The following is a 16827-nucleotide window of genomic DNA, read 5'->3' on the forward strand; positions in this document are numbered from 1 at the left end:
GTTTCAGAATAAATATATATTGTTACTTTTTAAAGTTAGAGAAGCTGAAGTTCATAGTATTGGAAATATTTTGCGCTGAACATGTTTTTATAATCTAAAAAAACAATAAAAGTGCCAAGACAACCCAGAAATACAATGTTCTCAAAGCCACACATCTAAATAAGTTACGTTTCAAATTTGAAGATGATCTAACAAAAAATTCGGTTCCTGGAAGCTTTTTTTCTCTGAAAATCGCTGCCGGTATACAGAGTAAAAATTAAGGCTCCGCCTTTCAAGACGGCACAAAATTTGACTGCACTTCCTGGCTATTATGAATAAAACTACAACGCATTTTTAAAAATAGACTTTGGAGACAGGATCATTTTGTTTATGAGACTCTAAAATTTGACAGTGTTTTTTTTGTAGGGGGTACTACACTGTTACAGGGAGTACCCCCTATTTGAATCATTATTGTTTCCCTCCCCCTGTCCCCTCCCAGATTCAGAGAGAAAGATGGAGGAATGAGACCGGGCAGAGGACGGGGCCGGGTCGCGATTCTACACACCGGCCCCTTATCAGGCTCATCAAGCCTCACACAAAACATTTTACATAGAATCCAATGAACTATTTCCAAATTCCCAAACCTTTTGACTAGGGCTGAAACAATTAGTCAACATTATCAACAACATCGATAATAAAAAATTGTCTACAAAAATTTGTGTTGTTGAATAGTTGGCCAATTTCATTTAACACAACTTTTAACACAATCTTTTGAAACGCTAATGATGACATGGGAGAGCAACACTTCAGCTCGCACTTGACTGAGTAGAGGAAGAAAGAACAGCTCACAGCCAGATGCACTCCAAACTTTCCAAACAGATTAAGGTGATGTAGATCACAGCTTATTATAATACAAAAATGCTAAATAAGTAAATATAGAAGCAGTGTCGTCGTGAATATAGCGGAGCCGTACCCGGTGTTCCGCTTGAGCAAAACTTGCCTGTCAGAGCATCTAAAAAGGAAACACTGTGCTTGTTATATACTGTATTTAAAAAATCCTTTATTAAAGTTCAAATAATAAGCGGGCAGTATAAATGAGCACAAACTCTGAAACTGGCATTTGTCTGTGCTGTGAGAGCCGCTTATATGAGTCACGTGAAAAACAGTGCGAGAATATTTGTGTGTGTTTTTTGGATTGTTTCAAATATTAATATCTAAAACTCCTTAAGATACATTCTCTTAAAGCAAGTCTAAATATCTTATATGCTGCTTCAAGTAAATGTATCTTGTTTTAAGGATTTGTAGATAATGTTAAATGGAAAACAATACAAAAACAATTGATAACAAGAGGAGTTTTTGCAGCGAAATATTTAATTGATTAAACAATAAAAATCCAAGTAGTTTTTCCCCATTAATTCAGTGAATGTCATTTAGAGGTATTTTTAAAAGATTATTTTTTTTCCTCTTTATTGTTAGTAAGCATGTTTAATACAACCTTTTAAATTGAGGGACAAGATGAATAGTCAGTTAAGAGCTAATGATTAATCATTGCAATAATCACCTGAATAGTCAAATAATCATTCTAATAATCATTAGACTAGTCGATTATAAAAATAATCGTTAGTTGCAGCCCTACTTTTGACCAATGAATTTCCATTATTTTTTAAAAGAGCAATTTCTATCCAATGAAACATGTCAGAGCTGACTATAAGAAGAAAAATTTATATTCTCTATAGACCTATAAATTACTTTTCCATACCAAATTTAATGTACTGTATACTTTAACCAGCCATGACATGTCAAGGCATTAAAATTAAAATTTTAAAATTCACTGATATTTTGTGAAGTTTTCCATGACTATGTGAACCCTGATAGTAGTTCTAAAAGGGCAAAGGTGGAGGGGAAACAACAAACACACTTTTCATTTTTTAATACCTGATTCCTTCGTCGCCGACTGCCAAAGTTTCGTCGGACAAGAGTTTTATAGTTCTGACTCTTCTTTGTCAAATAATAATACAGCACACAATCAGACACACACTGCAGAGAGACAGAGAAAGAGAGAAATGGAGAGAGAATATAAATACAGCTGTCCAACATGGATTTGATTTGAAAAGAAAATACCATCAGCGCAATGAAAAAACTTTGTATCTGGGTAGGTAGATGTGATCTTAGTCAGTAACGCTGTTACATCGGTTCATTTCAATCATGCTTTGGTGAACATCAAGGGAAGATCTGGTTGTGAATGCAGTCTACCATACTCAAATGAATGAGAAAACAGAAAAACACACCTTTCTCTCTAGAAATGAAGCGATCAACCCGAAGTTCTTTGGGTGCTGCACAAACCTATATCCCAGAATAGAGAAAGATTGATATTGAAACACGAGATACACACACTCACCATACACACCGACAGGAGTGACAGCTACTCACTTTTCCTTAAAGATCTCCTTCTCATGTTCAGTCCAGACGTTCATGAACTGGCGGGACTTGAAGACCTTCATGGGGTCATCCATCAGGCCATTCATATTGATAAACTTCACTCTCCGCTGCTCGGAGTCATACATCATGGGAGGAATGACGGACATCTGCCTCATTTGCTTTTCATTGTTCTGATAAAGACACAAAGATACTGAGGTCCATGATGGTTCTGTGACACTTGTTTACATTATTCTAGTCTCAGTCTCCGACAGCTCGAACTTGGGACATACTGCACACAAATCTAGACTTTTGAAAAGTCACAAGTTCTAATCAGATTCCCAGCTGAAACTCAACTTCCCAGAGTTGGGTTGTACAGGTTTGTTTTAGTCTGCTGGCTTAAAGGCGGAAAGCAAAATGTTTGTTTAAATGATACTTGCGTTAGAGGCATTAAATCTTTTAATAAAATTTAGCTTGAGGCACACAAACTCTATATATTATAAACAACTCTATATCCCTCAGTATATAACCGTATATTATAGGGTGGGTAAAAATAAAGATTTTCCGATGCGTCGCAATCTTCATTAAGGCAAACTTGATTTTGATCATTAAATCCCAAGATCCATCTTTTACTCAACTCGCAACCCTTGACTACAATGAGAGGAAATCGCTTGCATTTGCAACTCAATTTTGCTGTGACTAAAATTTGGCGAAATAAATGTATGGCTTATTTATTGATTGAATACATGGATTTGTTTTTAAACAAAACAATATATGAAATAAGAACTGCTTTGTTTTCTGAGTTACGTCTCTTAAAAATAGTCAGCAGTTTACACATATTTCTGCTAATTTGTAGTTTACAAACAAACCGTGATTGGTGGCATTACTCATCACTCAGACTGTATTTTCAGTGGTCGGTTTTTACATTTACATTTATGCATTTGGCAGACACTTTTATCCAAAGCGACTTACAGTGCACTTATTACAGGGACAATCCCCCCAGAGCAACCTGGAGTTAAGTGTCTTGCTCAAGGACACAATGGTGGTGGCTGTGGGGATCGAACCAGCGACCTTCTGATTATCAGTTTACCAGTTATGTGCTTTAGACCGCTACACCACCACCACCACTTCTGGTGTTTGGCCAGTACAAGCTGTAAGTGGATCAATCTTAATTTTTAAATCAAAAATCTAGCTACAATATTCTGATATTACTCCCATGTACATAACTAATAACTCAATGGCTCACAGAAAATAATAAACTCTGATGTGTGGGATATGGATGGGATGTAATGTTTAAGTGTTATACTTACAGTTAAGCTCTAAAATTCAGTACAAAACAATTTAATCAAGGGTTCTTGAGACATCAGAATTCAATTAGGGTTTACCTCCTGCTCCGAGAGGCCATCAATTATCTCAGATATCTCATGTTCACTCCTTGCAATGGTGGCAGACAGACCTGTGCCCCTTTGGCCCACCCTAAATAAGGGAAAGATGAAGCATGATTAGATAAATAGTTACTCTGTTCCTGGCTTTGTTGTCTCCGATCAATATAATGCCACCTTCCCAAGTGAGCTACCAGACCAGAGTCCCACCCTGTTTCTTCTCCCACAAAAAGCCTTTGAAGCAGCGGTTACAGCTACTGGCCAGATTCCTCTGGGTCTATTCGTGAACTCCAAAGTTCTTCGGTTTAGAGACTGTTCCAGTAACAATAGCTACATATGCTGGCTTGTCTAAACAATCAAGAAAGGCAAACATCGCTAACTGAAGTTTGAGGGTTTGATCTGAATGAACGGAACTACAGCACAGTATCCCAGGTCCTTTCCAACTACGAAAAAAAAAGAAAGAAAAGAATTATGTAGGAAAAAAGGACACATGGTTCGCACTAACCAGAACATCTGAAATGGGTGTTGTTTTAGTAAATAAGTCAAAACCAATAGACCTTGTTCAGGGTAGACAAATTAAAATCTGAAATTGATAAAGTGGTGAGGGATAGAAGTGCAGTCCATTCAACAGTCTATAACATTAAATATATTGGTTATATAATATCATATAAATTAAGTTAGGGTGTCGATCACTCAGTTCAGATCACATCAGTTTTGATTATTAGACATGACTTTGGACTATGCATATCTATTAATTACATCCTCATTTTCAATCACGAAAAACTTAAAAATGGCATTAACCCTGACAGAGGTCTATAATTGCTGATCTAATAATGACAATATTCAGAATCAGAACAACATATACTGCAGTCTACAATATAATATTACAATATATTTTTTCCACAAAGTGGTAACTTTGGTAATTTTATCAGAAAAAATAAACTGTGTCTGCTGTTGGTGAATCAAGGTCAATGGCATGTTAATTTTCCTCGGTTCCACTTCACTGGTGTTCCAGAGAGAGTTCCCTGTAATTCAGGGAAGCCCTGCGACCTCTGTACTAGGAACTATCATAGCCTGACCCCTAAACCCAGTACACACAGGAACCTCAATACTGATTGGCCAACTGCTGAGTCAGGAAAGAATGCTTGAGTGTTTACACAAGATGTTACATCACAACAGCGTCAGGCAACAGCAATACAAATAAATGTGTGTTTGACAGAGCATTTAATGGGTCATAAGGGAAAGTAGCAGGCCCAGCTAACCTCTGGAAGCGTTCTTGTTGTTCACGCTGCTTGCGGATCTCGGGGAACTGTCTCTCATAGTATTCGCGTGTGCGGCTTTCTTTAGCTTTACGGCGAGGGTTGTTCTCCATCCGCTCAACTTTTTTCTCCCACTCCGTCATCAGCTCGTCATACCGTTGGCAAATCTTCTGCTCCTGAGAAGAAAAAAATTAAACACATTGAAGATCAAAGAATTAATTTTAGAATAACCTACATGATCCCAAATTTAGAGCCATTTTTATGTTCTGCTGGTTAGTATAGCTCATCAACACCAACAAAAACACAAACAAGATGTTTGGAGATGTATTTTTATTCATAAAGAACACATTTCCAAACAATTAATTATATTTATTTGCACTACTTCTTCAAAGCCTATTTTTACCATTAAGATTCTGTTAAAAAGCTGTTCTCTGGTGGTCAATAGCCTTATGCCCAAAGTATACTTCAGACAGATTGGACACATGACCAAAGACCAAAGCAGAGATGGGCCACTTCTATTAAAATGAATGGGAGAAATTCGAATGCTCAACCAAGAGCTCTGAGCGCCTAACGGTCAACGGATGTAGAAAGGAAGTCCCGCCTTACAGTTAAAAGAGCCAGTCACCTTTTAGATACATCACCTGTCAAACAACTTGTAGAACGTGCATGCGCATTAGCCGGGAAAATTCTTCAAATAATTTTTTTTAAGCATAATATGAGGTCAAAATTCACAATTTATGATACCAGCATAGTCAGATTTTAGTCAGGTCTTTCTCCATTCAAGTAGATAGGAGCAACACTTGTCTGACTGGAACTAGTCTTCCAAGAGCATTCCAGAGATGGCCGACAGTGGACTGACTTGCTAGAAAGACTTTGCATGTGACAAAATTCTCGTCATCAGCAGAGTGCTCGAGCACTGAACGAGTGCAGCCCAATTTTTCGAACCGCGCGTCTTTGAACGTAAAGAGCGAATATTTTCTGCATATTTTTTAGATCCGCGTGTCTTTTGAACATGCATTTGGAATTATTTGCACTAATTAGCGTGTCCAAAAGGTGGCAACACTCGCATTTGAGCCGTTACTGTCACGAAGGTGCACTAGAACAGGAGACAAAAGTAAAAACGTCAACAGTGGATGTGCACATCAAAAACACGTGTGTGAGTAAGTCTGAAGGACTATAAAGACATCTTTAAGGGTCTAAACTCCTTAAGAGGAATAGTCCAGTGTCTTAAAGCAGTCGTAGCGTGCATGCATCAAATGCCATTGTATGTGCATACAGTCAGATGTACACTTTGGCCTTTACTTTCATGTCCTGAAAAATAAGAATATATACACTGACTCTAGATCTGTACTTTGGCTGAGAAGCTTGCGGGTCCCACGGAGGAAAATTATCCTGTAAATTTAACTGCATTGACTTGAACATGTCTCATAATATTATTCCAAGTAGTGTTGTTGGCCTGCAGAATGTTATATGAACATGAAAACTAGAGCTGCATGACAGACAGAAAAAGAGAGGAAGACACAGAAACCTGAGGACAGGGTGAGGGATTGGAAGAGAACAAAGATGTCCAACAAGAGTCACTGCAATCAAGACATAGCCCAGAGAGACAATTAAATTAAGTGTCTGAACTGCAGTACATAGAGAACAAAAACAATATATATAAAAAATAATGCAATCTGTGTGGCTTCAATAGTGTGTTTAGAAGTGGCTTTAAAAGAAAACATTACCATTGTACTGTCCTGAACCACAAAAACAGAGGAAGACAAAGACAGAGGCAGAAAATAAAGACAGCAGAAGATGCAAATTTTCATAATCAATGATGATTTTAGAGACGTCACTAAACTTGGAGCAATTATCTGGCATCATCTTCAGTTTTAGATATTTCCAAGATTTTAAAGGCTTGAGAAACCTACAGATACATGAAAAAACTCTAGCTTTAAGAATATCAATTCAGTCAGGCTATTCCCATTGAACCAGAATCTATCATCTAGATTACAAGCAAAAGGTTAACAAAAGTAAATTGCAACAAGCAAATCAAGGGGATCAGATCAATAAGGGATTGAGATCAACATGTGACACCCTTGTTTTTTTTTAAGTGTTTTTTTCATTTCTTATTTTCATCCAGGCCATTATCCCATAATTAACGTCTCTGCATGTTATACTAAACACAATGTGTAGACACAAAGTGCAGAACGTACACAAAAAAGCAGTACGCGTTTGTAAATCTGCTTTCCACCATCAGGCCTAACAGTTGCCATTGCGCCGTTCTGTAAAACTCCAGGCTTGTTAGCACAGCTGCGGTTTCTTTTTTCATTGTGGTGCTGCAAAATCAGGATGTATTCCGATGGCGGAAAAGTGGTTAGTGTATCAGAATCAGAATGCGCTTTATTGCCAAGTATGCTTAAACAAACAAGGAATCTTCCTTGGTGACAGAAGCTTCCAATGCACAAACAAAACAGCAAAGGTTACAGTATCTGTGAGCTCATCCAGATTGGTGTCTGCAGCTTCAAAAACACTCCAATCAGTGCAGTAAAAGCAGGCTTGAAGTTCCATCTCTGCTTCATTGGTCACCTTTTTACATTCATTAATACAGGTTAAGCTGATTTTAGTTTCTGCCTGTAGGTTGGAAAAAGATGAACCAGACAGTGATCAGAGAGTCCCACAGCTGCTCTTGGGACAGAGCGATATGTATCCTTTAATGTTGTGTAGCAGTGATCCAGTATATTTCTGTCTCTGGTGGGGCATGTAATGTGCTGTCTGTATTTTGGTAGTTCACAGGTGAGGTTGGCAATGTTAAAATTGCAGAGAATAATAATAAGTGAGTCCGGGTATTGTTGCTTCATGTCTTTGATCTGATCAGGCAGCTGTTACAGCCGCACATGTACACACTCACCAGAATAAGTGAGGAAAACTCCCGCAGCGAGTAGAAAGGCTTACTGTTGATAAAGAGCGCATTCAAATTAGGACAGCACACCTTCTTTAACGTTGTTACATCCGTACACCAACTTTCATTGATGTAAAAGCATGTACCACCGCCTCTTAAACAAAAACAACAAAAGAATTGGAGAGCTCCACACCAAGGTGTCCATCTGCAGCAACATCTTGAGGATTATTGAGATGAGGCTTTTGTATTAAGTGAAACTGATGTGGGTTTATGCCTTTTATCAATTTATTTAAACACATATTCCAGATTCTTGGCAGCTTCAGTCTCCACTCCTAAAGATGGAACACTTTCTGAAATACATGTATTCACTGACAGTGTAAGAGAGAGACAGACACTCACCCTCTGTTTGCGTGCATGATTCCTCCTCTTGAAAAACAGAATCAGTTTCTTCCTCATCATTTGATTCCTGCAGCGATAAAAAACAGTATGTTTACATTGCCCCACATAAAAGCAGCTAACACTGTGCATAGAAATGTGAACAACATTTCTCGACAGATTCAAGATTTCTCACCTTTCCAACCAAATTATTAGAAGGTGTTGGTGTCTAGTGCTGCTTTGAATATATATACATACCTAATGTATATAGCCTGCCCCAAAACAAACAAGCATGGAGAATCACTGTCTAATTTAAGAGTCTTCATTCTAGTTGAGAACATATTATAACATCTAAAGTAACTCAGTTTAGCGTCATTGTCCCACTTTGTCGGCACAAGCAGACAGCACAATCACACGTCTGAAATTCCCCCCTCAGACCAAACCACTGCTGTTCAAACATGTGTTTTGAGGAAATATAGTAGTAAGCTTTACACAACATGCATTATATCAGGTTAATTCTTTTGTAAAACTACTATTTTTTGGCGGTCACCGTGGCTGATTCATGACAATGGAGGACCAACCCTCTACATTGCCAGAAAATCACTCGCATAAATATACCCGTTATTTCATCATTATACTATCATAATTAATAGAATGTGAAATACACACGCTGAAATGTGATTAAAATTATCAAAAGTTACATTCGAAAATAAAATGTACAATCTCACATACTATACTGCATGAAGTCATATATTTGAATACTATATACAGTATATATTAAACAGTTTGCTTAATATCTTTTTCAGATGCATACACTTACGTGTCGTCAAAAGTCTGGCGAGTAAAAACTAAAATGTACTAGCTAATGTTGATTCTTTTTCAATGTGCCCATCGAGGGTTGAGGGCTTTGCTCATCATGCACATATAAACACTCACACATCCCTCCTCTATCATGTGTCTGACTGGCTGAGTCAACAGCACACCATATCCAGACAAACTGACCTTGACCCGTCTATACACACTACGGTTTCACTTTAACCAACCTACTCAGACAGGCTTCTGTCAGTGATTATCACAAATACACACTTTCTGCTTCTGAGAAAACATTTTAAGACAGACACATACACGCATCTACCTATCATTATGAGGACTTTCCATAGACAATGATTTTTATACTGTACAAACTAGAGATGCACCGATCGACCGGCCAGGGACCGGAATTAGCCGATTTTCCGCATGCTCGGCCCTGACCGGTAACCGGCCGGCCAGCCTCACGTCTTACCGATTCCAAGCCGGTCCGCTTTGTTGCCAGCGGCGCAGGCAATAACATGTAAACATGTCATTGGCGTGGAAGATCTTCACTGTGTGTGTGAAGAATTCATAAAGTTTGAAATGTGTAATAATTCTAAGGCCAAAGTAAACCGCGGGGGAACCACCACAATAACTTTCGGATCAACAAACCTAATTAGACATTTATAACACCATCACCCAGCTGAAAATGCCCATTTTAAAAAAGAAGCTAAAACGTGAAAGCGGCTAAAGCTAGCCAGAGCTCAGAGCCAGCCACAAGTCAGCAGCGTCTTCTATCATTCCTTGGTATGAGCAGCGAAAAGACCAAAGCAATTACGAGGACAATTATGGAATTCATGGCCCTGGATGACCAGCCGTTCTCCATAGTTGAGGACAGAGGGATCAGAAATCTGATACACTTCCTCGATACAGAGTAGGAGGTACCTTCCGACGTCGCGTTGCCCGAGTTGTTTAATCTCGTGTCATGTCACACACGCAGCCTGTTATCTGTCAACATTTGGGTACACAAATCCGGGAGAGGGAAGGGGGTGCTGGATGGCAGAGGCAGTCTAAATACATACAAATTGTGCCGTTGTGATTTCACATAATTTTTCCCACCGTGTCCGATATTAAAATCAGTGCGACACACATTGCAAAAGGCGTGGGCATTGTCGATATGGCTTCGGGATATGAAATTCAATTCTTCCATCCAGCTGTTGTTAAATGTACACGTACATTTTGTTTTTTTCACCGGAGCACCAGCTCAGTCTTCTCCTCCCCTCTACCAGTGATGCTTGATTTAACATCCCGCGTCTACTGCCTGTGCAGATATCAACAGCGCAAATGGGTTGTAGGTTGCCAGATTGTGGTCATAAATGATTTGTAATGTGTATGATGTGTCGATTGTGTGAGTAGGATGCGTTTCATTCAAGATCTGGCAACTGGACCACCTTGGAATAATATATTGATTTGATTATTCATATAACGTGGTTTGGGCCCTACAAATTACGGGAGTTTTTTTTGGGAGAAATAACAAAACGGGAGACTCCCGGGAAAAACGGGAGTGTTGACAGATATGGTTACAAGCCGTTCCCGAAGCACTGCTCAGTTTTACAACTGATATTTGTACATCTAACGTAAGTTGAGAGTATTGGACACTTCAGTTTTTCAGATCTTTGGAATTGTTTTGTTAGACGAGTAATAAAGAGAAAAAGGTCCATTTATAAAAATTGTGGAAAATGATATCTGTTATATAAAGCAACTCATTTGCAGTTAATTATTTTTTCTACCGCTTTCTAGTCACAGAGCACTTTATTTTGAGAGTTGTTTAAGTAAGAGAAGATCCTGTAACTTAGTGCAGTTTGGGGGACATTGTAATGTTTAATAATTTATTTTATTATGAAAATAAAATTTAGCATTGAAGAAAGGTAGATTTTGTTTGTATATGTGGTCAATATTAGTTCTTAGAAAGAAAATCGGAAAAATCGGTATCGGCAGGTCACACCTGCAAAAAATCGGAAATCAAAATCGGCCAAGAAAATTGCAATCGGTGCATCTCTAGTACAAACTATAGATTCTATCCCCTAAACCTAACAACATTTACATTACATTTACATTTATGCATTTGGCAGACGCTTTTATCCAAAGCGACTTACAGTGCACTTATTACAGGGACAATCCCCCCAGAGCAACCTGGAGTTAAGTGCCTTGCTCAAGGACACAATGGTGGTGGCTGTGGGGATCGAACCAGCAACCTTCTGATTAACAATTATGTGCTTTAGCCCACTACACCACCACCACTCCACTAACAACACCTAACTCTCACAATAAACTTTCTGCATTTTTACATTTTCAATAAAACATCGCTTAATATGTTTTTTAAGATATTTAAATTATGGAGACACTAGAAATGTCCTCATAAAACCACATTTATAGCATAATACCCTAGTAGTTACCAGTTTGTAACCTAAAAAAAGAAAAAAAAAATGTAGGTTACAAACTGGTAACTACAAGGGTATTAAGCTATAAATGTGTCCCACACACACACACGCACACACACTGAAAGGCTCTTGCTTTTGTCTACCATTACTGCATAGAAATCAAGGGAGACCATTAAGGGGCTTTTCCACTGCACGGTACAACTCGACTCTGCTCGCTATTTTGGGGTTTTCCACTGTGGATAGTACCTGGTACCTGATTTTAGTACCACCTCGGTCGAGGTTCCAAGCGAGCCGAGCCGATACTAAATGGGACATAAAAATCCTGCAGATCACTGATTAGTCAGGGAGAATCGTCACTACCAGCGTCACTGGATTTCCGAAATGCAAAATCAACCCGCTAGTTTTAAAGTTAGCAACAGCGATAACAGTATCATTTGCTCACGCGACTTTTGAATTGTGAAAAAATAAATGGCTGTGCGCAAAACCACGCCTTGGTCAATAAATGAGGTGCAGATGGTCCAATCGTTAGTGACGAACAAAACGATAAAGTCAGGAAATGTATATCAGCTGTTCGCCGCACACGGCTACCACCGGACCTACCAACAGTGTAGGGAAAAGTAAAATAAAAAAAACTTAAGTGTCTACAGAAGTATTAAGGAAAAGTGGAAGTGGTTCGACCAAATGGACGCTATCTAATCCGGCGCGCAATGGGAGGGAGAGTGCCCTGGACTGCCGTTGATCCACGATGGAGGATGGTATGTTTTGTTATGTTAACTCTATACTCTGCTTGAAATCTTCACTTTATTTTGTTGGCCAGCTACTGGAAGCTTGCTTCTAAAACAACCAGACCAATTTAACTGTTACACTTGTGTAAAATCACCATGCAACAACTGCTTTATGCAGCACAATCAGCTAGTAGCTAACAGCTAGCGGTCGTGTTAATGTTTTGGTCAGTTTGTGTTGTGTTTAAGATGATGTCAAGGCAGTAGAGGTGGCGCAACTATGATGATCAGCCTATAATCCCACCCATGTAAATGGCAATGGAAATGCAAGCTCAGAAATGTAAAGCGAGTAGAGTTGAGGAGAGTCGAACCGTAACGTGCAGTGTAAAAGTGCCATTACTGTGCCCACACTAGGGCTTGCACGAATAATGTTCATGACTAGTTTGCCTAGACTAATCCAGATTGGTGAGTTAATGTTTACCACATGTAAATGTCTCGCCACACGCCATGCAACATCAGCTGTCTGACAGCCACTGAAGAGTGTAGCCGAATCACTGAACGGTGCAAATAAAAAAAAGTAAATGGTGTCTCACTCTGTTACATTTGTCAGCCTATTTATGACATTTGGTTTGTTTCAGGAGTTTCAGAGTGGTTCACAAGAATCATGTGAACACTCCAAACAAACTCGGACAATCTCAAGATATCTGCTGTGTGGCTTGCATATAACATGCATTGGGAAGGTGAAGCGCTGTTTATTTCCACATTCACATAATTCCAAATATATTTGGCCATTACACTTTAAGATACAAAAACATTGATACACAAATATAAATGTAAATCACATGATTATGACAAGTCGACCCAGGCCCACAGCATCAAATAGTGATAGTTCTCTAGACCACACATCTGATCGATCCTATTGAACACACACACACACACACACACACACACACACACACACACACACACACACACACACACACACACACACACAACATACTTACGTCTTAATGTTGTCATGGTAGACTTTAGTATCAGAGGGCTGGTTATACAGAGGCTGCGGAGAGACAGACAAGTTGCAGGTTTGCTAGTTACACAAACACCCCACCACACACGCAAATCTATTGCATCAGAAAGCAATTTCTACAACACTCACCAGTTCCACTTTAGGCCCCAACCCTTCCAGTATTTTATGGGCTTCTTCTGCCTTTTTCTGCGACACAACAAAGTTGGCAAAAGAGAGAGATGTATGTCTTTATGGTTAGACAGATAGACTGCTGACACACTAAACTAAATGAACAAACTGTAATGAGTTGTTGACTGTAGCACATGTGGGAGGTTGTATGTGTCTCAGCAGCTGATATAAGAATAATATTTTGAATAATTTAAGCACACAACATGCATGCGATTTGCACACAACTTGTAATGCATAATATACACTAGGGGTGGGCGATATGACCAAAATCTTATATCATGATACAAGTAACTTTATATCATGATAACGATATAGAGTATATCACAATATAGTAATTTATTTCCTGGAAAACCAATAAAAATCAGTTCACATAATAAATAACCACATTATAATGCCTATTTTTGAATGAACTACTTCCTCTTATTTAATTTTCTCCTAATTTAGAACTTGACAAACAGTCAAAGTTGGCTTTTAATCAACCTTACCATAATACTCAATTTCACATTAAGCCACATTTTGGTCTGATATGTTGTTTACCAATATTATTATAAACTTTCCTTAAGGGACTCTTTTCAAAGCAAAGTAACAAAGAAAATATTACATAATTTTAGTAAAACATCCACAACAAAAATAAAACTTCTTGCTAAAAAGAAAGACAGAATTAATGTGGAGCACCTCTTTTGGCATTCATAATATTCCTCATGTGCTTCATTTTGAGGTGGTAAAACAGATTTTTTTGTTTTACCTCAAGTGATTATCATAGCACGGCACAGTTTGCAGATTACATTTTTCTAATCGGTGTTGCCTTTTGTGAACATCTGAAAACAGATGACACACCTGAATAACAAGGTCCTTTCATTTTCTTGACTTTTCTATTGATCATATCAGTAAAAATACATCAAATGATGGAGAAGTACAGATGTGCGGTGTAGTCAAGCAAAGCTCTGCATGCTAAAGAAATGATTCAGGTGTCTGAATCACTGTGACACTGTCCCGGTAGACTGCTGCATTCTCCGCTATAGAGCCCTTACAATCGGCCAGCAAAATCAGAATGGCAAAGAAGCAGCAACGAGTTTGTTGGTGCATTTTCGCTGTTACCTGATCTGCATAATTCCTTTAGCGATTCTGGTGCTAAACCAGTGCACGCAAATTTGACTGGCTGCAACTCATTTCCCGCTCGAGCCTGCTTTCAGTCTCACGTGAAGCACGGCCATTGATAGATACACAAGCACTGCACACATTGACATTTACATTTCACGATAATGGGATCGTAAAAAGAGGGATAATATTTCCCCTGCACTGGCCTTTTTACTGGTTACCTTTAGGTTTAGTATAGATTTTATTACTCTTCATTATGTTTATAAGGCACTTTTTGGTCTTGCAACTCAACACATTAGTGACCTTCTCCACCCAGAATGCTCAGAGTCCGATCATGTAATCAACTACCTTAGTCTGCTCCCTTTAGAATGTCGAATGGTGATCGTGCTATTAGTCATCACACCTAAACCCTTGAACAGTCTCCACTCCCTCCCCAGCCATTTTTAAATCTTCCCTTAAATCTTATCTTTATTCTTTGGCTTTTGATACAGTTTGAAATTAGTCTGTATTTGGTCTGTTAGTGTTTTTTGGATTTACACATTGTTTTAATGTTTTATATTTTCTATAGTTTTCTTTGTCATTATCATTAAAAAAATTTGATTGGTTGAACATCACTTTGGATCAACTTCTGTCATTTTTAAATGCGTTTATAAATAAAATGACTAGACCTTTAAAGGCTGTACAAACTGCATATTTTGTAGAAAGAATGCTTTTTGTGTACATGTATAAATGTGTGTACCCGGTTCTCGTCATAAATGATCTGGACGATGCTGCGATGTTTGTGTTCAACAGGGGGCGGAGTCACTGGCTTTTCTGGCTTTATGGGCTTTGCTGCTTCCTCCTCCAGTTGTTGCTAAGAGACAACATGACAACGCATCTTAAACTTGAAGCCTAAACAATCATGTACACACAAAATATGAACAAAAACTATTCATTAAGAAAACTTACACTTCAAAATCTTTGATATTCTGGTCCCTAGATATGTCCCTCCTTCAATTCAGCTCTATAGGATTTTTATTTCAACTGTGCTCAAGTCTTAGTACTAAGAACACTAATAGCACAACTCTCCTAAACAAGCTGCATGATCTGAGTAATGACTTATGTTCATAGCTCAAATGGTGTGGGACAAGATAAATACTTGATTTTAATAATTACTAAAGGGAAGTGGAGAGGTGTAATATCACTCATCATCAACATAATCTCTCCTGTGACTTCTACCCTCTAAAACCATACTGCATATTTAAAATGCTGATAAATGGGGGATGATTTAATCTCTTTGAAGATACATTGAATACTGGTAAAAGATCTAATGTTCCAAATAATGAAGGAGTGAGAGAGAAACCAAATGAAATGCTAGCAAAATAATGACAGAACAATTAAAAAGAAAACGTAATCATTTCCAGCCAGACCGAGGCTTTGAATTCCAGCCTTAATGAAGTCAGAATTCCTAAGCACGATAACAGTTTTTTTTCTCTCACAATGTTTTGACCATGATGACAGAAGGGAAAGTACATTTAACCAGCAGGCTATTATCACAACAGTTAGACATTTTAAGAAAACCAACATTGCAGCTGGAGAGAGGGGTGAGTGCTGCTCTTGGGATTATCATGATGAAATCCTGAAGGATTTGGCATGGCCTTCAAATAGAACAGGAATAGCAAGGAATGAGAGTTGAGACAAGCCTCTCTCAGGAGGGCATATTTCCCACAAAGCTTAGAGTTGAACATAAACTCTGATTGGGCAAAAACCCAATCTGCTGCTAGCTGTGAGAGCTAGTGTAAAGAAGCTCAACTGTGACATAAGGGTTGAACCCTTGCACGTACAAAAAGTGAACGTCAGCAGTTTTGTTCAAGGATTTATATAAACAAATATTACCATTAGGTCACATATGCGACTAATAAAAAGGTCAAAATGATAAGCTTTTTATTTTCAAAACACAAACAATGGCTGAGAGCTGAAACGCAAAATGCTCTGTTGAACCCTTTAAGCACCTTTCTCTCACACACTTGTTTTTTTTTACACACCTGTTTCTTTTTCAGTTTAAAAATCTGCTGCTCGACCTTGGCAATCTCACGGTCGACCCGGTCCATGCTCTGAATCAACTCCTCCTTTGAGAGTTTGGAGGGTGATGTATCTGCATCCTCGCCCACCTGTGGAACTCCACCATGAGACGAGGCCTCCACTTTCACACTAAACTGAGTTTCCTGACCCAGAGAGACAGGGTGAAAATGCAAGAGAGAAAAGAGCCTTCCAATACAAACATGGAAACTTAACATCCATAACAGGCA

At 38.6% G+C, this 16827-nt stretch overlaps 1 protein-coding gene across 8 annotated transcripts in view; it reads right to left on the reverse strand.

Moving 5' to 3' along the window:
- The window catches only part of LOC127635135 (nuclear receptor corepressor 1-like), a 119103-nt gene that overhangs the window by 71467 nt on the left and 30809 nt on the right, over nt 1–16827 (reverse strand). For all 8 annotated transcript variants that reach the window (XM_052114945.1, XM_052114981.1, XM_052114970.1 and 5 more), the window contains exons 5-14: nt 16564–16743; nt 15279–15392; nt 13403–13459; nt 13251–13303; nt 8319–8385; nt 5039–5211; nt 3780–3870; nt 2410–2588; nt 2268–2322; nt 1915–2016 (exon numbers count right to left, since the gene is read on the reverse strand). In XM_052114945.1, coding sequence (XP_051970905.1) covers nt 1915–2016; nt 2268–2322; nt 2410–2588; nt 3780–3870; nt 5039–5211; nt 8319–8385; nt 13251–13303; nt 13403–13459; nt 15279–15392; nt 16564–16743 — 1071 coding nt within the window. The remainder of the gene's footprint in view (nt 1–1914; nt 2017–2267; nt 2323–2409; nt 2589–3779; nt 3871–5038; nt 5212–8318; nt 8386–13250; nt 13304–13402; nt 13460–15278; nt 15393–16563; nt 16744–16827) is intronic.

This window comes from Xyrauchen texanus, chromosome 4 (genome assembly GCF_025860055.1).
Source record: "Xyrauchen texanus isolate HMW12.3.18 chromosome 4, RBS_HiC_50CHRs, whole genome shotgun sequence".
Lineage (NCBI taxonomy): Eukaryota > Metazoa > Chordata > Actinopteri > Cypriniformes > Catostomidae > Xyrauchen > Xyrauchen texanus.